Source organism: Glycine soja, chromosome 18, assembly GCF_004193775.1.
Source record: "Glycine soja cultivar W05 chromosome 18, ASM419377v2, whole genome shotgun sequence".
Taxonomy (NCBI): domain Eukaryota; kingdom Viridiplantae; phylum Streptophyta; class Magnoliopsida; order Fabales; family Fabaceae; genus Glycine; species Glycine soja.
The window spans coordinates 27,290,725-27,305,167 of record NC_041019.1 but is presented as its reverse complement, the minus strand read 5'-3'; the positions used below and the strand labels follow the sequence as shown (position 1 = coordinate 27,305,167).

Genomic DNA, 14,443 nt, shown 5'->3' with positions numbered 1-14,443 from the left:
CCAAAATAAAGCAATTTCCATTTGAAGCTTTGGGCTCAATAGCTCCAATCACGTCTATTCCCCATATAGAGAACGACCAAGGTGCTGCCAAGACATTCAAAGGTACGGGTGAAGCATTGACATTATTGACGAAGGCCTGACACTTGTGGCACTTACTCACATGGATGCAACAATCGTTTTCCATAGTGAGCCAGTAATACCCTGCTATCAAAATCTTCTGGGCCATGGCATTTCCATTGGCATGTGTTACAAAGGATCCCTCACGTACTTCCACTAGCATCTGCTTAGCCTCCCTGGCATCCACACATCGAAGCAAAACCATATCATGGTTCCTCTATGATGGGAAAACCAAGTGCTTGGTTCAAGTTGGATCTTCTAGGATGGAATTTGTGCACCAGGAGCAACAACCCAGAAAAAGTTTTTAATTTCATTCGAATCTCGATCTACAGAACTCGGATTTGAGTGATTCCAAAATGAGAAGAAAGATGATGCTCTAAACTGCAATTTAGGGTCAAGAAACACTAAAAATAGAACGAACCTGAGAAAATTCAAGCAGAAGGAACAATTCTGAAGAACATCAAAAGTGCAAACACTGACAGAAACGTGGAAGATAGAAAATCAAAGAGGCGCCACAAACAACGAAGTTTGATAAGCCTAGAGGATCACCACAAGAATTGGGTAAATTCTTGATAAGATCAGTTGGTTCAAGGGAGAACCCTAGCAGAGACTAAGCTCACACTTTTGCCAAAACAACAATTGGCCCTCTTCATTCAATTCCAAAATCTTTTATACAAATTTGTTCTCAACAAAATAAGGGAAATGTAAAATAAGAGAAATGTAGAATCCCAAAGTCTTAAATTGGGCTTTCATTCCAAGCATTCAACACATAGGACTAGCAACTCTCTCTTATGGCCCTCCAAGTGTTGGGCCTCTCCCTGCATTTGAATTGCCCTCAGAATAGTCACCATATGTTCCACAACTTCTTGGGCCTTTTTAGCTTTTGCTCTTGTCATGGGTCCTCCTATGTCTTGTATAGGGTCATGGGCTTGGATCTGGTGGTTGTCATGGGCTTGGGCTTTGATGTCCACATCACTCTTGTACATGATATTTCCACTTAGGAAAAAGCCAGTTGCCAACCTTCGCAACGTTCTCTTGTCGTTGTCAGAGGCCTTCCATGGGTATTCCTTGTCTTCGATGTATCGCTTGATATCAAAGTACCAAGGTTTACCATCTTGCTCCTCTTCTGTCAAGCAGCAATGTGCAGGCTTTCCAAGACATCTAAATTCGATGTACGGCAAATCCCCATGCGGGGTTAGTTGGAACATGGACGCCAGAGTGGCAAGGGCATCAGCCATCTGATTCTCCTCTCTAGGAATGTGGTGAAAGGATATGTCATCGAAGTACTCTATCAATTTCCTTATGTAGGCTTGGTAGGGTATCAACTTATGATCCCTGGTCTCCCATTCTCCTCTCAACTGGTGGATTACTAAGGCTGAGTCTCCATATACCTTGAGCAACTTGACCTTGAAGTCAATTTCCGCTTGGATCCCAAGCGTGCATGCCTCATACTCAGCCATGTTGTTCGTGCAGTCAAAACCCAATCTAGCTGTGAAGGGCATACATTGATCGTCGGGGGTAACTTAAACTGCCCCAACTCCATGGCCTAGTGCGTTAGACACGTCGTCAAACCACACAATCCATTTGTCCCTATCTTCATCCTCTACTTCCTCCTTAAAAAAGGTCATGATGTCCTCATCCAAAAATTCTAGATGCATAGGCTGGTATTCGTTGATGGGTTGTTGAGCCAGGTAATCTGCCAAGGCACTCCCCTTTATCACCTTTTGAGTGACATAAACAATGTTGAATTTTGACAGCAGAACCTGCCACTAGAATAATGCTACCGTAGCCCGCTGGTAAGTTGCCCCAGCGTTCTTAAGCCCAAAGGACATCACGTTGTAGCAAAAAGTTCCCCACAGGGTGACGAAAGTCATCTTCTCCATGTCCTCCTGATGCAATCCTACCCCCCAATGACATTGGATAGAAGACTCCAAGAACATTGGGCCAAAGATGTAAGAGAAGGCCCTAGGGTTCTCATGAGCCTTAGGGTAGATTTCGGGCCCATAGGCTAAGTATGAGCCCACTTATCTTTGTACATATTATATTAAGGTTTCATTAATTTTGGGTCTTGTATTTAGGGCTCCATAATGTAGGTAGGGTACCCTAGAAATATAGGATTTTTCAGCCCTTGTATTATAGGGCACCTAGAGTAGTTTTTGTATTAGGGGTAGTTTTGTAATTTCACATGCACTAAGTGAATATTTGATGTGTGTGGTTGGAAATAAATTTCACATGATGTAAGCTCCATTGGAGCTTGTAGGCCTAGGATCTTCTTCATCAATGGATTCCTTTGCTTCTTGGAAGATGAATGGCAGCGAAATGGAGAAGGAAGAGAGAGAGGAGACGCCACTTCAAGGAGAAGATGAGTCTAGAAGAAGCTCACCACCATAGAAGGCCATGGATAAGAGCTTGGAGGAAGAAGGAGATGAATGAAGGGAGAGGGAGAGAGGAGCACGAAATTTTGTGCTCTAAAAGAGCTTTGAAATTTGAAGTTTAATTTTCAAATCATCAAAGTTCAAAAAAATGCACACCCATGACCTTTATTAATAGCCTAAGTGTCACACAAAATTGGAGGAAAATTTGAATTTCAATTCCAATTTCACTTGAATTTGAAATTGAATTTGTGGAGCCAAACTTTGGAGCCAAAATTTCACTAATTATGATTAGTGAATTTTAGTTATGGTTCAGCCCACTAATCCAAGATTAATTCCAAGATTCTCCACTAAGTGTGCTTAGGTGTCATGAGGCATGTAAAGCATGAAGGACATGCACAAAGTGTGACTATATGATGTGGCAATGGGGTGTAGTAAGCAAATGCTCACCTCCCCCTCTAAAATTTAATTGGATTGGGCTTCTACCAATTCAATTAAATTTATTTCCAACCACACACACCAAATATTCACTTAGTGCATGTGAAATTACAAAATTACCCCTAATACAAAAACTAGTCTAGGTGCCCTAAAATACAAGGGCTGAAAAATCCTATATTTCTAGGGTATCCTATCTACATTATGGAGCCCTAAATACAAGACCCAAAGTTAATGAAACCTTAATATAATATGTACAAAGATAAGTGGGCTCATACTTAGCCCATGGGCCCGAAATCTACCCTAAGGCTCATGAGAACCCTAGGGCCTTCTATCCAATGCCCATGGGGGGTAGGATTGCATCACCTCTGGTGCTATCTTTATTTAGTTATAGCCCAAGAACCCATCCAAGAAAGAAAACAAGGCAAAATTGGTCGTGTTATCTATGAGGATATCAATGTGCAGTAGAGGAAAGTTATCCTTTGGACTGGCTTGGTTTAGATCCCGATAGTCCTCGCACATTCGCACCTTTCCATCGTTCTTAAGGACTGGCACATTGTTGGCAACCCATTCCGGGTATTGAGCCACAACCAAGAAGCCAGTGTCAAATTGCTTTTTCACCTCTTCTTTTATCTTAAGTGACATCTCGGGCTTCATCCTCTGCAGCTTTTGCTTTATCGAGGAACACTTGGGATTCAGAGGTAATCTATGTTGCACGATGTCGGGACTCAAGCCGGGCATATCTTGGTAACACAAGGGAACCCCTTTCACTTGCAGCCCTTGTGACACAAGGGAACCCCTTTCACTTGTAGCCCTTGTGACTGGCCCATGCTTCTTCCCCTCCTTTCTAGGGCAATCCTCCTCGCGTCGGCGTGCATTGCTCTATTGAATGCCTCGGGACACCCCCATGATAGGCACAGGTTGCATTTGGGTTGTACCATCGAGGGAAAGGAGATTGGTAGATCTTCCCAGGGTTCACCACCACAATCTGGTTGGTGATCAAGGATAGTAGCAAGTCAGCATATGGCATCGGGATCGGGGTGAATTCCACGAGCTTCTTTACTGGAAAATTCCTTCCCGAACTGGCGTTATGTTGGGATTGGAGTTGACGACGGGATGAGATTGTGCGAGAAATGAGTTTTATGGAGGAAGCTTTTGTGGCTGAGTGGGCAACCTTTGTTGGACAGGCGCTGGATTGGGAGGGTTTCCAACATTGGCCGAGAAGCTTGGTTGGTGTGGGGAATATTGGTAAGTGGGGTTATGAGGGGTTTGCTGGGGTTTAGGCCATGTAAGAGCTAAAGTTACAGCATGGGTGTCTCCTTCCTTCTTCTTGGCCCCACTCGCTCTGAATCTCCTATTGCTTGTGCTAGCAGGAGCGGCATAATCGAACTTCCCCCTTCTTAAGCCTACCTCAATCTTCTCGCCCGCAAATGCCAAATCTGCAAAACTAGAGGGCATGTAACCCACCATCTTCTCATAGGAGAACACTAGTAGTGTGTTCACTATCATGGTTATCATTTCTCTTTCCATCATAGGGGGTGCCACTTGTGCTGCCAGGTCCCTCCACTTCTAGTCATACTCCTTAAAGGACTCATGCTCCATCTTGCTCATATTTTGCAATTGGGTTTTGTTAGGAGCCATGTCGGTGTTGTATTGATACTGCCTAATGAAGGCAGCCATCAAATTCTTCCAAGAGCTGATCCAAGAAGCTTCCAAGTTAGTATACCAGGTGACTGCCGCCCCGGCCAAACTCTTTTAGAAAAGATGCATTAAGAGCTTCTCGTCTTTGGAGTATGCCCACATTTCCGACAGTACATTTTTAGGTGGTTCTTGGGGCAAGTAGTCCCCTTGTACTTATCGAAATCTGGCACCTTGAACTTCAGGGGGATGACGACGTCAGGCACTAGACACAACTCCGCCATGTTGGAGAACGGGTAATCACCAATCCCTTTGATGACCCTTAGCCTTTCCTCGATGAGATCCAACTTCTCCTTTCCTTCCACCATCGAAGGCAATCTCCCTACTGAGAAGTGCAGAGGTTGTAACGGGCGGCGTTGAGGAGCCCCAGCGGCATTGGGCTGAGGCATACCACTACACATCGGTCCCTCAGCAGCGAACGTAGGGTATGGTTCAAAGTCACCCAGAGCATGATCCCGAGGCTCTTCACGGGCTTCCCCAACAGGCTGAGCGCAAGGTGTATGTCCCAATTGGGGTTGCTGGCCTTCAAAGGGAACGGGAACAGCGTGGTTAGCGTTCTCGATGGGCATGTGCACTGCGTTGGGCGGTGTATAGTTGGGGGGTAAGCCATATGGGAAAGAATTCCTATTTTGCCCCATGTGGGGACCGCCCATGCTGCCTAACACCTCTCCTCCCTGACCTACCATGTTCGGGATTGGTTGGTTTGCTTGGTTTAGGGCAGATGGGTGGGTTGGATCCGCCTCAGCAGTGGCGCTGGTGGCAGCAACTGCAGCTGCATTGTTCTCCATCATCCGTTTCATACTTAACATGGCCTCCATCATGGAGGTCATTTGATCCTTCATGGCCTCCATATCGGCCTTCATTTGCTCTTGCACTTCTTCTATCTCACTCATGATTTTAGTTTTGGAACGGGTTTGATAGGGGTGTCGTAAAACGTGTTTGTCTTTTATGGTTATGATGTGTACTTTGAGTAACTGCTAAAAGTGACAATGATATAACTGCTAAAAGAACAAAATGCAATGAGTAATGTGATAATGAACTAAACATGATGCATGACAATGATAAGTTTTTGAAGTATTGGACCCACGCAGAAATATTAGCAGAGACATAGGGTCGAATCAAATCTCATTTTCATTAAGGGACAAAAAAAATGTCCATCTTGTCAATGTCAAAGCATAAATACAAATGCCTCAGTGGTTCCTAATTATGTGAGACATCAACTCGATCATATGCTGACAATAATCGAAAAGCCCATGAACTTCCTCGGTAGCTGAGTACATATCCTCCATCGCCTTGGCTTTGGCTAACAGTCTTGGAAGCTCTTGACTTCCATTCAAAGTGAAAGCAAACCTATCCATCCACATCATAGCTTCTCCGTGTAATGAGTCTATCACTCTCTCTCTTGCTTCCTTTTCTGCTTGTAGAGCTGATACTTTTGCATGCTCGCCCTCTATTCTTTGCTCATGGCTAGCAGGTAGATTTAGCTTCTCTTTATACTGGCAATTGATTGCCCACATGTTCTCTTCCGTCCTACTCAATTGTTCGGTCAAGCTCCTCTTCGACCTTTGACAAGCCTTCAACTTGCCCTCTAATATCATACTTTCCACCCTCGGCTCGTCCCTTTCGGCCCTCCGAAGCTTGAGTTCACTGTTGCTACCCCATAAAGCCCCTCGGAACTTGTTTCGGCCCCATTCTTCTTTTTGAGCCCTTTTTGTTTCTCGTTCTAATGCTTTGATCATGGCCACATTGACGTCCCTCAGCTTGTCACACTCTTTCTTGACCCTAACAGCTATCGCCTTGAACTTTTCCTTGACTACTCGCGTTCTTTCAAGGCTTGCACTTCTTCGCTCTCCTCAGGGACTTCAGCCTCTTCCCCACTTGAACTCTTTAGCTTTAGGAGCCAAGTTATCACTTGCGTTCAAGCCTTCAACCATTGATGATATCCGCCAATAACACCATTGTTTGTTCCTCTAAGCTCCTTATCCTTTCTTTGCACTGCATTCCATTCTTTTCAGACTCTTTGAAGCATTCTTGCATTGGGATCACTGAAACCTTGTGCAATGAAAGGCATGATGCTCTCTTCCTATGGCGCCCCTCTCATAGGATAGCCTAGTTGTCTTATGGCAAGTACGGGATTATAATTAATACAACCCCTCGTTTCCATCAAGGGGACATTTGGGAATCCATCACATGAAGACAAAACTCCAACCCCTTCTTCCTTCCATCGGGGGAACCAATTAACGGACGCCTCTACCACACCAGCCAAGAGCTGCTCCTAATTTGCTTTCCCTTTCCCGGTGCACATGCGGTGACCTTGTAGGGGACAGACGGGTCTACTTTCATGAAGAAAAATGTTAGAGACTAGCCATACATAGAGAGCGGGTGTACAATAGACTATTCTCGCGCTACTCTTCTCGCATCTCCGGTTGAACGTGTCATAGGCATTGGCCAAAAACAGAAACGACTGGACTTTCCTTGATGTGGTGATAAGCAAGAAAAGCATCGATCGCCGCTAGATCCACTAGCGCATCCATATCTGGAAAGAGGACGACCCCGAACACCGAAAGTGCTAAAACATCAATGAATGAAGTCCACTCCCCTTGATCCACCAAAGCCTTCGCTTTCTCTTCCAAGTGTTTCTTTGGTATTCCGACCACCCTATTTCTATTTTGTTTCACTCGGTCCAATTCTTGCATCGAGATCTTGACCACCTTCGCTACTCTTGCCATGAAGGGGTATAACCCAGAAAACAAATACGACTTCCTTCCTCCTAGTGGGCATCCCAAGATCCTTTCAAACTCTTCTACAGTTGGTACTAACTGAAAGTCCCCAAACGTGAAGCACCTTAGCGGCTAGTCGTAATATTGAGCGAGGGATGCAATGGCTTCAACAGACACTTCTATCACAGCCAAATCCCAAATTTTTCCATATGTCTTGAGGAAGGCTTGACGTTGGAGTTGCTCCATCCGCTGCCCTAGCTCTTGTAAACTAGCTACCTCTAGGCTTTTGATTTTGACATGATAAAACCTTTTATTAAAAGAGGGTGCTTGGTTCAATCCCATGTTTGCTAGAATGAAAAACTCTGCTGATCAATACTTTGACACCCTATCATGGAGGAAATATGATGAATGCATGAGGGAATGTTTATGCTATGCATGACAAACATGCATTTTATTTACAGACACTTGAGCCTGGAAGACCATCTCTTCTTACCATCCATTATGTAATGCACACACAAGGTCTCTATTTATAGCTTAAGTGTAACACAAAATTGAAGGGAAATTTGAATTTCTATTTAAATTTCACTTGAATTTGAATTTGAATTGGTGGAGCCAAATTTGGAGCCAAAATTTCACTAATTATGATTAGAGAATTTTAGCTATGGTTCAGCCCACTAATCTAAGATCAAGTCCAAGATTCTCCACTAACTGTGCTTAGGTGTCGTGAGGCATGTTAAGCATGAAGGACATGCACAAAGTGTGACTATATGATGTGGCAATGGGGTGTAGCAAGCGAATGCTCACCTCCCCTTTAGGTTGGTTCGAAATTTAATTGGATTGAGCTTCTCCCAATTCAATTAAATTCCTCTACCAACACAAATACAACGGTTGAAAACTACCCCTAATACAAAAACTAGTCTAGGTGCCCTAAAATACAACGGTTGAAAAATCCTACATTACTAAGGTACCCTCCCAACACTATGGATCCCTAAGTACAAGCCCAAAAATAATGAAACCCTGATCTAATATGTACAAAGATAAGTGGGCTCATACTTAGCCCATGGGCCCAATCTTCTTGGAGTCTTCTATCCAATTCCCATGGGGTAGGATTGCATCATCCCCTCCCCCTTGAAGAGGATTTGACCTCAAATCCAGAGGTTCTTGAAACTCTAGGCCTCTTCCCTCAACACCTGTAAAAAGAATATATATATATATATATATATATATATATATATATATATATATATATATATATATATATATATATATATAAGTGGTGTTGGGCATGTTAGAGTTGGGCATCTTCCCATGAGGGAACATGGTTCCTCACCTACTCAATGAGTGGTGCTACAAGTATAGAAAAATATGGGATAAACCTTTTGTAAAAGTTTGTTAAGTCATAGAAGCCCCAAATTTCCCTTATACTTGGTGGATTGGGCCACTCAGGAATACCCTTTATCTTTTAGGGTCTGTGGGAACCCCTTCACCACTATTTGAAAAATTAAGGAAAGTAATACAATAAAACATACCTTTTTCTGTATTTTCATGTCGATTACTCCTACCAAAAAGTATGAAAAACCTAAGGTGTCCCATATCAGCACCTAGGTTTGTATTGAAACCAAAAATAAGAACAAACCTACCTAAAGAGTCCCTATGTATGTGAATCATGAAGATGTTAGGTGCATTGGTGATTTTACAAAAGAGGGTTGCACCATTCAACACACTCATCGTACCCCTATCTTAGGGATTTGGTGCCTCATAATACCTATTTTGGGCACCAACAAAGCACAAGGATTTAAGCTCTTACAAACCAAACCCTCATCCAACAACTCCTTTACTTGAGGAATAACCTCAAGTCCAAGAGGTGTGGCAGTGCTAACAAATTTTCTTTTACAAAGGAGAAGATGTGGAGGTTGTCTAAGAAAAGAAGTTTCTTTAATGTTTGTCTTTATTGCAAAATGACTTTCCTTCTTAGCCAACCTCTTGGAAGAGACACTTACCTCCTTTCACTCTTCCTTAACCATTAAAAGTTGTTCTTCTTTTCTTTTTCTATTCTTTTCCTCATCCCATTTGAGTTTTATTTGTACCTGATCCCCAGCCACTTGTGAAGGTGTCAAGGGAACAAGTTTGAACTTTTTGCTTCCATGGGTGAGGGTTATTTCATTGGTGAGACCATTATGAATTGCTTTCTTGTCAGATTGCCATGGTCTACCCAACAAAATGTGCCATGCTTCCATTGACATTATATCACATAAAACTTCACAACAGTAGTCTCATATAGAAAAGGGTATCTTTACTTGTTGATTGACTATTATTTCCCCTTTCTCATTGAGCCATTGAAGCTTGTAAGGCTTTGGGTGGGAAATAAGAGTGAGACTCAACTTGGATACCAACCTTGTGCTACAACAATTGCAGCAAGACCCTCTATCCATAATGAGAAAACAATTTTTGTTTAAAACCTTGCATCTTGTATGAAAGATGTTCTCTCTTTGGGTTTGGGTTAGGGCACAAGATTGACTCCCAAGGATCCTTCTCACCATTAGAAGATCACCATCTTCATAGGGGTAAGCCTCTTCAATATGCTCATCACCCTTGGCTTCACCCTCACTTCCACTTGACGAAGGAGAAGAAGTAGCCTCCTCTTGGCTACTATAGTTGTCTTGACCCCTCATGATCATGGTTTTCTTTGTGGGGCATTGAGAAACAATGTGGCCTTTCCCAATACATTTGAAGCACTCGATGTTACTAGTTCTATCTTGTGAACTAGCCTTTGGATTGATTTCCTCTATGTTTTTACCCTTATCATCCTTTGGCTTAGAAGGTGGTACACCTAACACACTTGGAGCTAGGTCCATCTTTGTATAAAAGTAAGAGGTAGAGTTTTTAGAAGATGGCTTTCTCTTTAATTGTTGCTCTACCCTTATACAAAGTTGAACTAGCTCATCTAGGTCCCTATATGAAAGGAGTTCAATCTTGTCTCTTACTTCTATATTTAAACTACTTAGGAACCTAGCAATGCTTGTTCTTTCCTCCTCCCTAAGTCCAGCTCTCAAAAGGAGTAGTTCTATTTGTTGCCTATATTCTTCAACACTCATACTCCCTTGTCTAAGCCTTTGGAGCTTGTCCATAAGCTCCCTGTCATTGTTAGAGGGAATGTGCCTTTTCCTAAGGGCACTCTTAAGATCATTCCAATACTTTACTGGAGGATCCCCATGAATCCTTATTTCCCTAACAAGGGAAGTCCACCAATAGAGGGCATACCCTTGGAAGCTAAGGGTAGCCAATGGAACTTTTCTCTCTTCACTAATATGATGTCAAGCAAAGAATTGTTCAACCTTTATTTCCCAATCTAGGTAGGCCTCAACATTATCTTTTCCTTGGAAATATGGGAGGCTAATGTTAACCTCTTGAGGCCTTCTATCCTTTTCACTTCTTTGGGAGTGATGTTTAGTATGTGACCTATGCCACCCTCTATAATAGTCGCTAAGATCTTCACTTAAACTCTCACAAGATTCATGACTACTGATGCAATCCTACACCCCAAGGACATTGGATAGAAGACTCCAAGAAGATTGGGCCAAAGAGGCAAGAGAAGGCCCTAGGGTTCTCATGAGCCTTAGGGTAGATTTCGGGTCCATGCACTAAGTATGAGCTCACTTATCTTTGTACATATTAGATTAGGATTTCATTAATTTTGGGCCCTGTATTTAGGACTCCATAATGTAAGTAAGGTACTCTAGAAATGTAGGATTTTTCAGTCCTTGTATGTTAGGGCACCTAGACTAGTTTTTCTATTATGGGTAGTTTTATAATTTCTCATGCATTAACTGAATATTTGATGTGTGTGTGTTAGGAAATAAATTTAATTGAACTGGAAGAAGTCCAATCCAATTAAATTTTAGAGGGGGAGGTGAGCATTTGCTTGTTACACCCCATTGTCACATCATATAGTCACACTTTGTGCATGTCCTTCATGCGTTACATGTCTCATGACACCTAAGCACACTTAGTGTAGAATCTTGGACTTGATCTTGGATTAGTGGGCTGAACCATAGCTAAAATTCACTAATCATAATTAGTGAAATTTTGGCTCCACAAATTCAATTTCAAATTCAAGTGAAATTTGAATAGAAATTCAAATTTGCCTATAATTTTGTGTGACACTTAGGCTATAAATAGAGGCCATGTGTGTGCATTTTTTCAACTTTGATCATTTGATAATTACACTTCAAAGTTCAGACCTCATTTGAGGCACAAAATTTCGTGCTCCTTTTCTCCTTCTCCCTCCACTCATCTTCTTCTACCTTCAAGCTCTTATCCATGGCGTCCTATGGTGGTGAGCTTGTTCTTGACTCATCTCTCCTTAAAGTGGCATCTCCAATCATCTTTATTCCTTCTCCATTCCACTGCCATTAATCTTCAAGAAGCAAAGGACTCCATTGATGAAGAAGATCCAAGGCCTACAAGCTCTGCATGGAGCTACATCATGTGGTATCAAAGCATCTTCATCTAGGTGATGTTCTTTTGCTTCATCTAGGTGATGTTCTTTTGCTTCCTCTATCTTTTTGTCAAATCAATTCACTTTAATTCCTTGTTCTTCATCTTATTCTTCATGTATATCCTCCATTGTCTTGTGGTTTGGTGCTGTTTAGAGTAGATTCAAAAAAATTAACCGATTAAATCTTAGATCTACACTTGTTCTTGAATTTCTATGGTTCAAATTTTATAGATCTACTATTGAATTATGTTTTTGTGTTGATTTTAGGTTCTATCATTTTTCAGTCATAATATTCTTGTGCTGAACCTCTAGATCTAAATTTTCTTCCAAAATGTTGATTAGAAAAAAAAACACAAAAATCTAAGTGTAAATCACTTAATCCATGTTGTCTTAGAGTCATGTTTAGTCATAATAATTGTCACATTATGTTCTAAGTTTTTGTTGAATTTTGATTTTGTTGATTAAATTCTAGATACATTTGTTCATGTATTCTTGTCATTCTTAGCCTATCTTTTGAATTTTGAGTCTAATTCATGCATGTTATTTAGTTCATAACATGTCCTAAATCAATTCCTAGAAGTAGTCTTGTTGTTGAACTTTGTTTTGTTTTCTAAGTTTCCTATATGATGCCAATGAAGAAATTGAGTTGTGGTGCTGAGTTGTAGCTGGATTTGTGAATCAAAATAAGTCTTAATCTCTCTTGAATTGTGTTATTCAAGACATTTGAGCATAAGAAAACACAAATTGTAATTATCCAAGCCTTAAGCAACATAAACACTACTCTTGATTTCTAGGTTGAAACCGCTGGTGTTGGCAGCTTGAATATACAAACTTGTAAAAATTACTAGTAATTGGTCACTACGAATTTTGAGCTAAAATTTTTACTAAATTTTCTAGAAATCTGGACCAAAATTAGGAAAAATAAAACAAGTGATTTGGATAAATGAAAAAATAACTAAAAAACACAAAATTTGGCAGGAAAATCAGTGTCCCAAAAAAAAAATTAGTGAAAGGGAAGTGTGCTTGTTGTTTTGGCTCAAAATTTGTTCTATAATTGGTTTCTTGAGTCTTTTTTTTTTTAGTTATGAAATTTCAATTGAAAATTAGTGTGAAAACAAGTGCCAAAACTAGAGGTTTCTTGAGTCTTTTTTTTTAGTTTTTCTACTCGGCAAGAAAATGCTCACCCCCCCCCCCTCTAAAATTTAATTGGATTGGACTTCTCCCAATTCAATTAAATTTATTTCTCAACACACACATCAAATATTCACTTAATGCATATGAAATCACAAAACTACCCCTAATACAAAAACTACTCTAGGTGCCCTAAAATACAAGGGCTGAAAAATCCTACATTTCTAGGGTACCCTACCTACATTATAGAGCCCTAAATACAAGGCCCAAAAATAATGAAATCCTAATCTAATATGTACAAAGATAAGTGGGCTCATACTTAGCCCATGGGCCCAAAATCTACCTTAAGGCTCATGAGAACCTTAGGGCCTTCTCTTGCATCTCTGGCCCAATCTTCTTGGAGTCTTCTATCCAATACCCTTGGGGGGTAGGATTGCATCACCTTAGGTTTGTCGTAATTTTGTAGGAATAATCAACATGAAAATAAATAAAAGGGTATGTTGTATTCCATTAATTTCCTTAACTTTTTAAATAGTGATCAAGGGGTTCCCACGGACCCTAAGAGAATAAAGGTTATTTCTAAGTGGCCCATTCCACCAACTATAAGGGAAATTTGGGGCTTCAATGACTTAACAAACTTTTACAAAAGGTTTGTCCCATATTTTTCTATACTTGTAGCACCACTCATTGAGTTGGTGAGAAACCATGTTCTCTCATGGGAAGATGGCCAGAAAAGAGGTTTCCAGTCCTTACCCTACTCTAACATACCCAACACGACCAATACATATGTTCTATTTCTTTTTACATGTGTTGAGGAAAGAATCCCTGAGTTTCAAGAACCTCTGGATTTGAGGTCAAATCCTTTTCAAGGGGGGAGGGAATGATGGAATCCTACCCCCCAAGGGCATTGGATAGAAGACTCAGAGAAAATTGGGCCAGAGAGCCAAGAGAAGGCCCTAGGGTTCTCATAAGCCTTAGGGTAGATTTTAGGCCCATTGGCTAAGTATGAGCCCACTTATCTTTGCACATATTAGATTAGAATTTCATTATTTTTGGGCCCTGTATTTAGGGATCCATAATGTAGGTAGGGTACTCTAGAAATGTAGGCTTTTCCAGTCCCTGTATTTTAAGGCACCTAGATTAGTTTTTGTATTAGGGGTAGTTTTGTAGTTTCACATGTATTAAGTGAATATTTGATGTGTGTGTTGGGAAATAAATTTAATTGAATTGGGAGACGCCCAATCCAATTAAATTTTAGAGGGGAAGGTGAGCATTTGCTTGCTACACCTCATTGCCACATCATATAGTCACACTTTGTGCGTGTCCTTCATGTGTTACATACCTCATAACACCTAAGCACACTTAGTGGAGAATCTTCAAAATGATCAAAGTTGAAAAAATACACACACATGTCTTCTATTTATAGCCTAAGTGTCACACAAAATTGGAGGAAAATTTGAATTTCTATCCAA

At 41.1% G+C, this 14,443-nt stretch overlaps 1 protein-coding gene across 1 annotated transcript; it reads right to left on the bottom strand.

Moving 5' to 3' along the window:
• Positions 1-866: 866 nt before the first annotated feature.
• LOC114397138 lies at positions 867-1,577 on the bottom strand. Its single transcript, XM_028359252.1, has one exon. The coding sequence runs from the start codon at positions 1,575-1,577 to the stop codon at positions 867-869; it is 711 nt and encodes a 236-aa protein (XP_028215053.1).
• Positions 1,578-14,443: the final 12,866 nt, after the last annotated feature.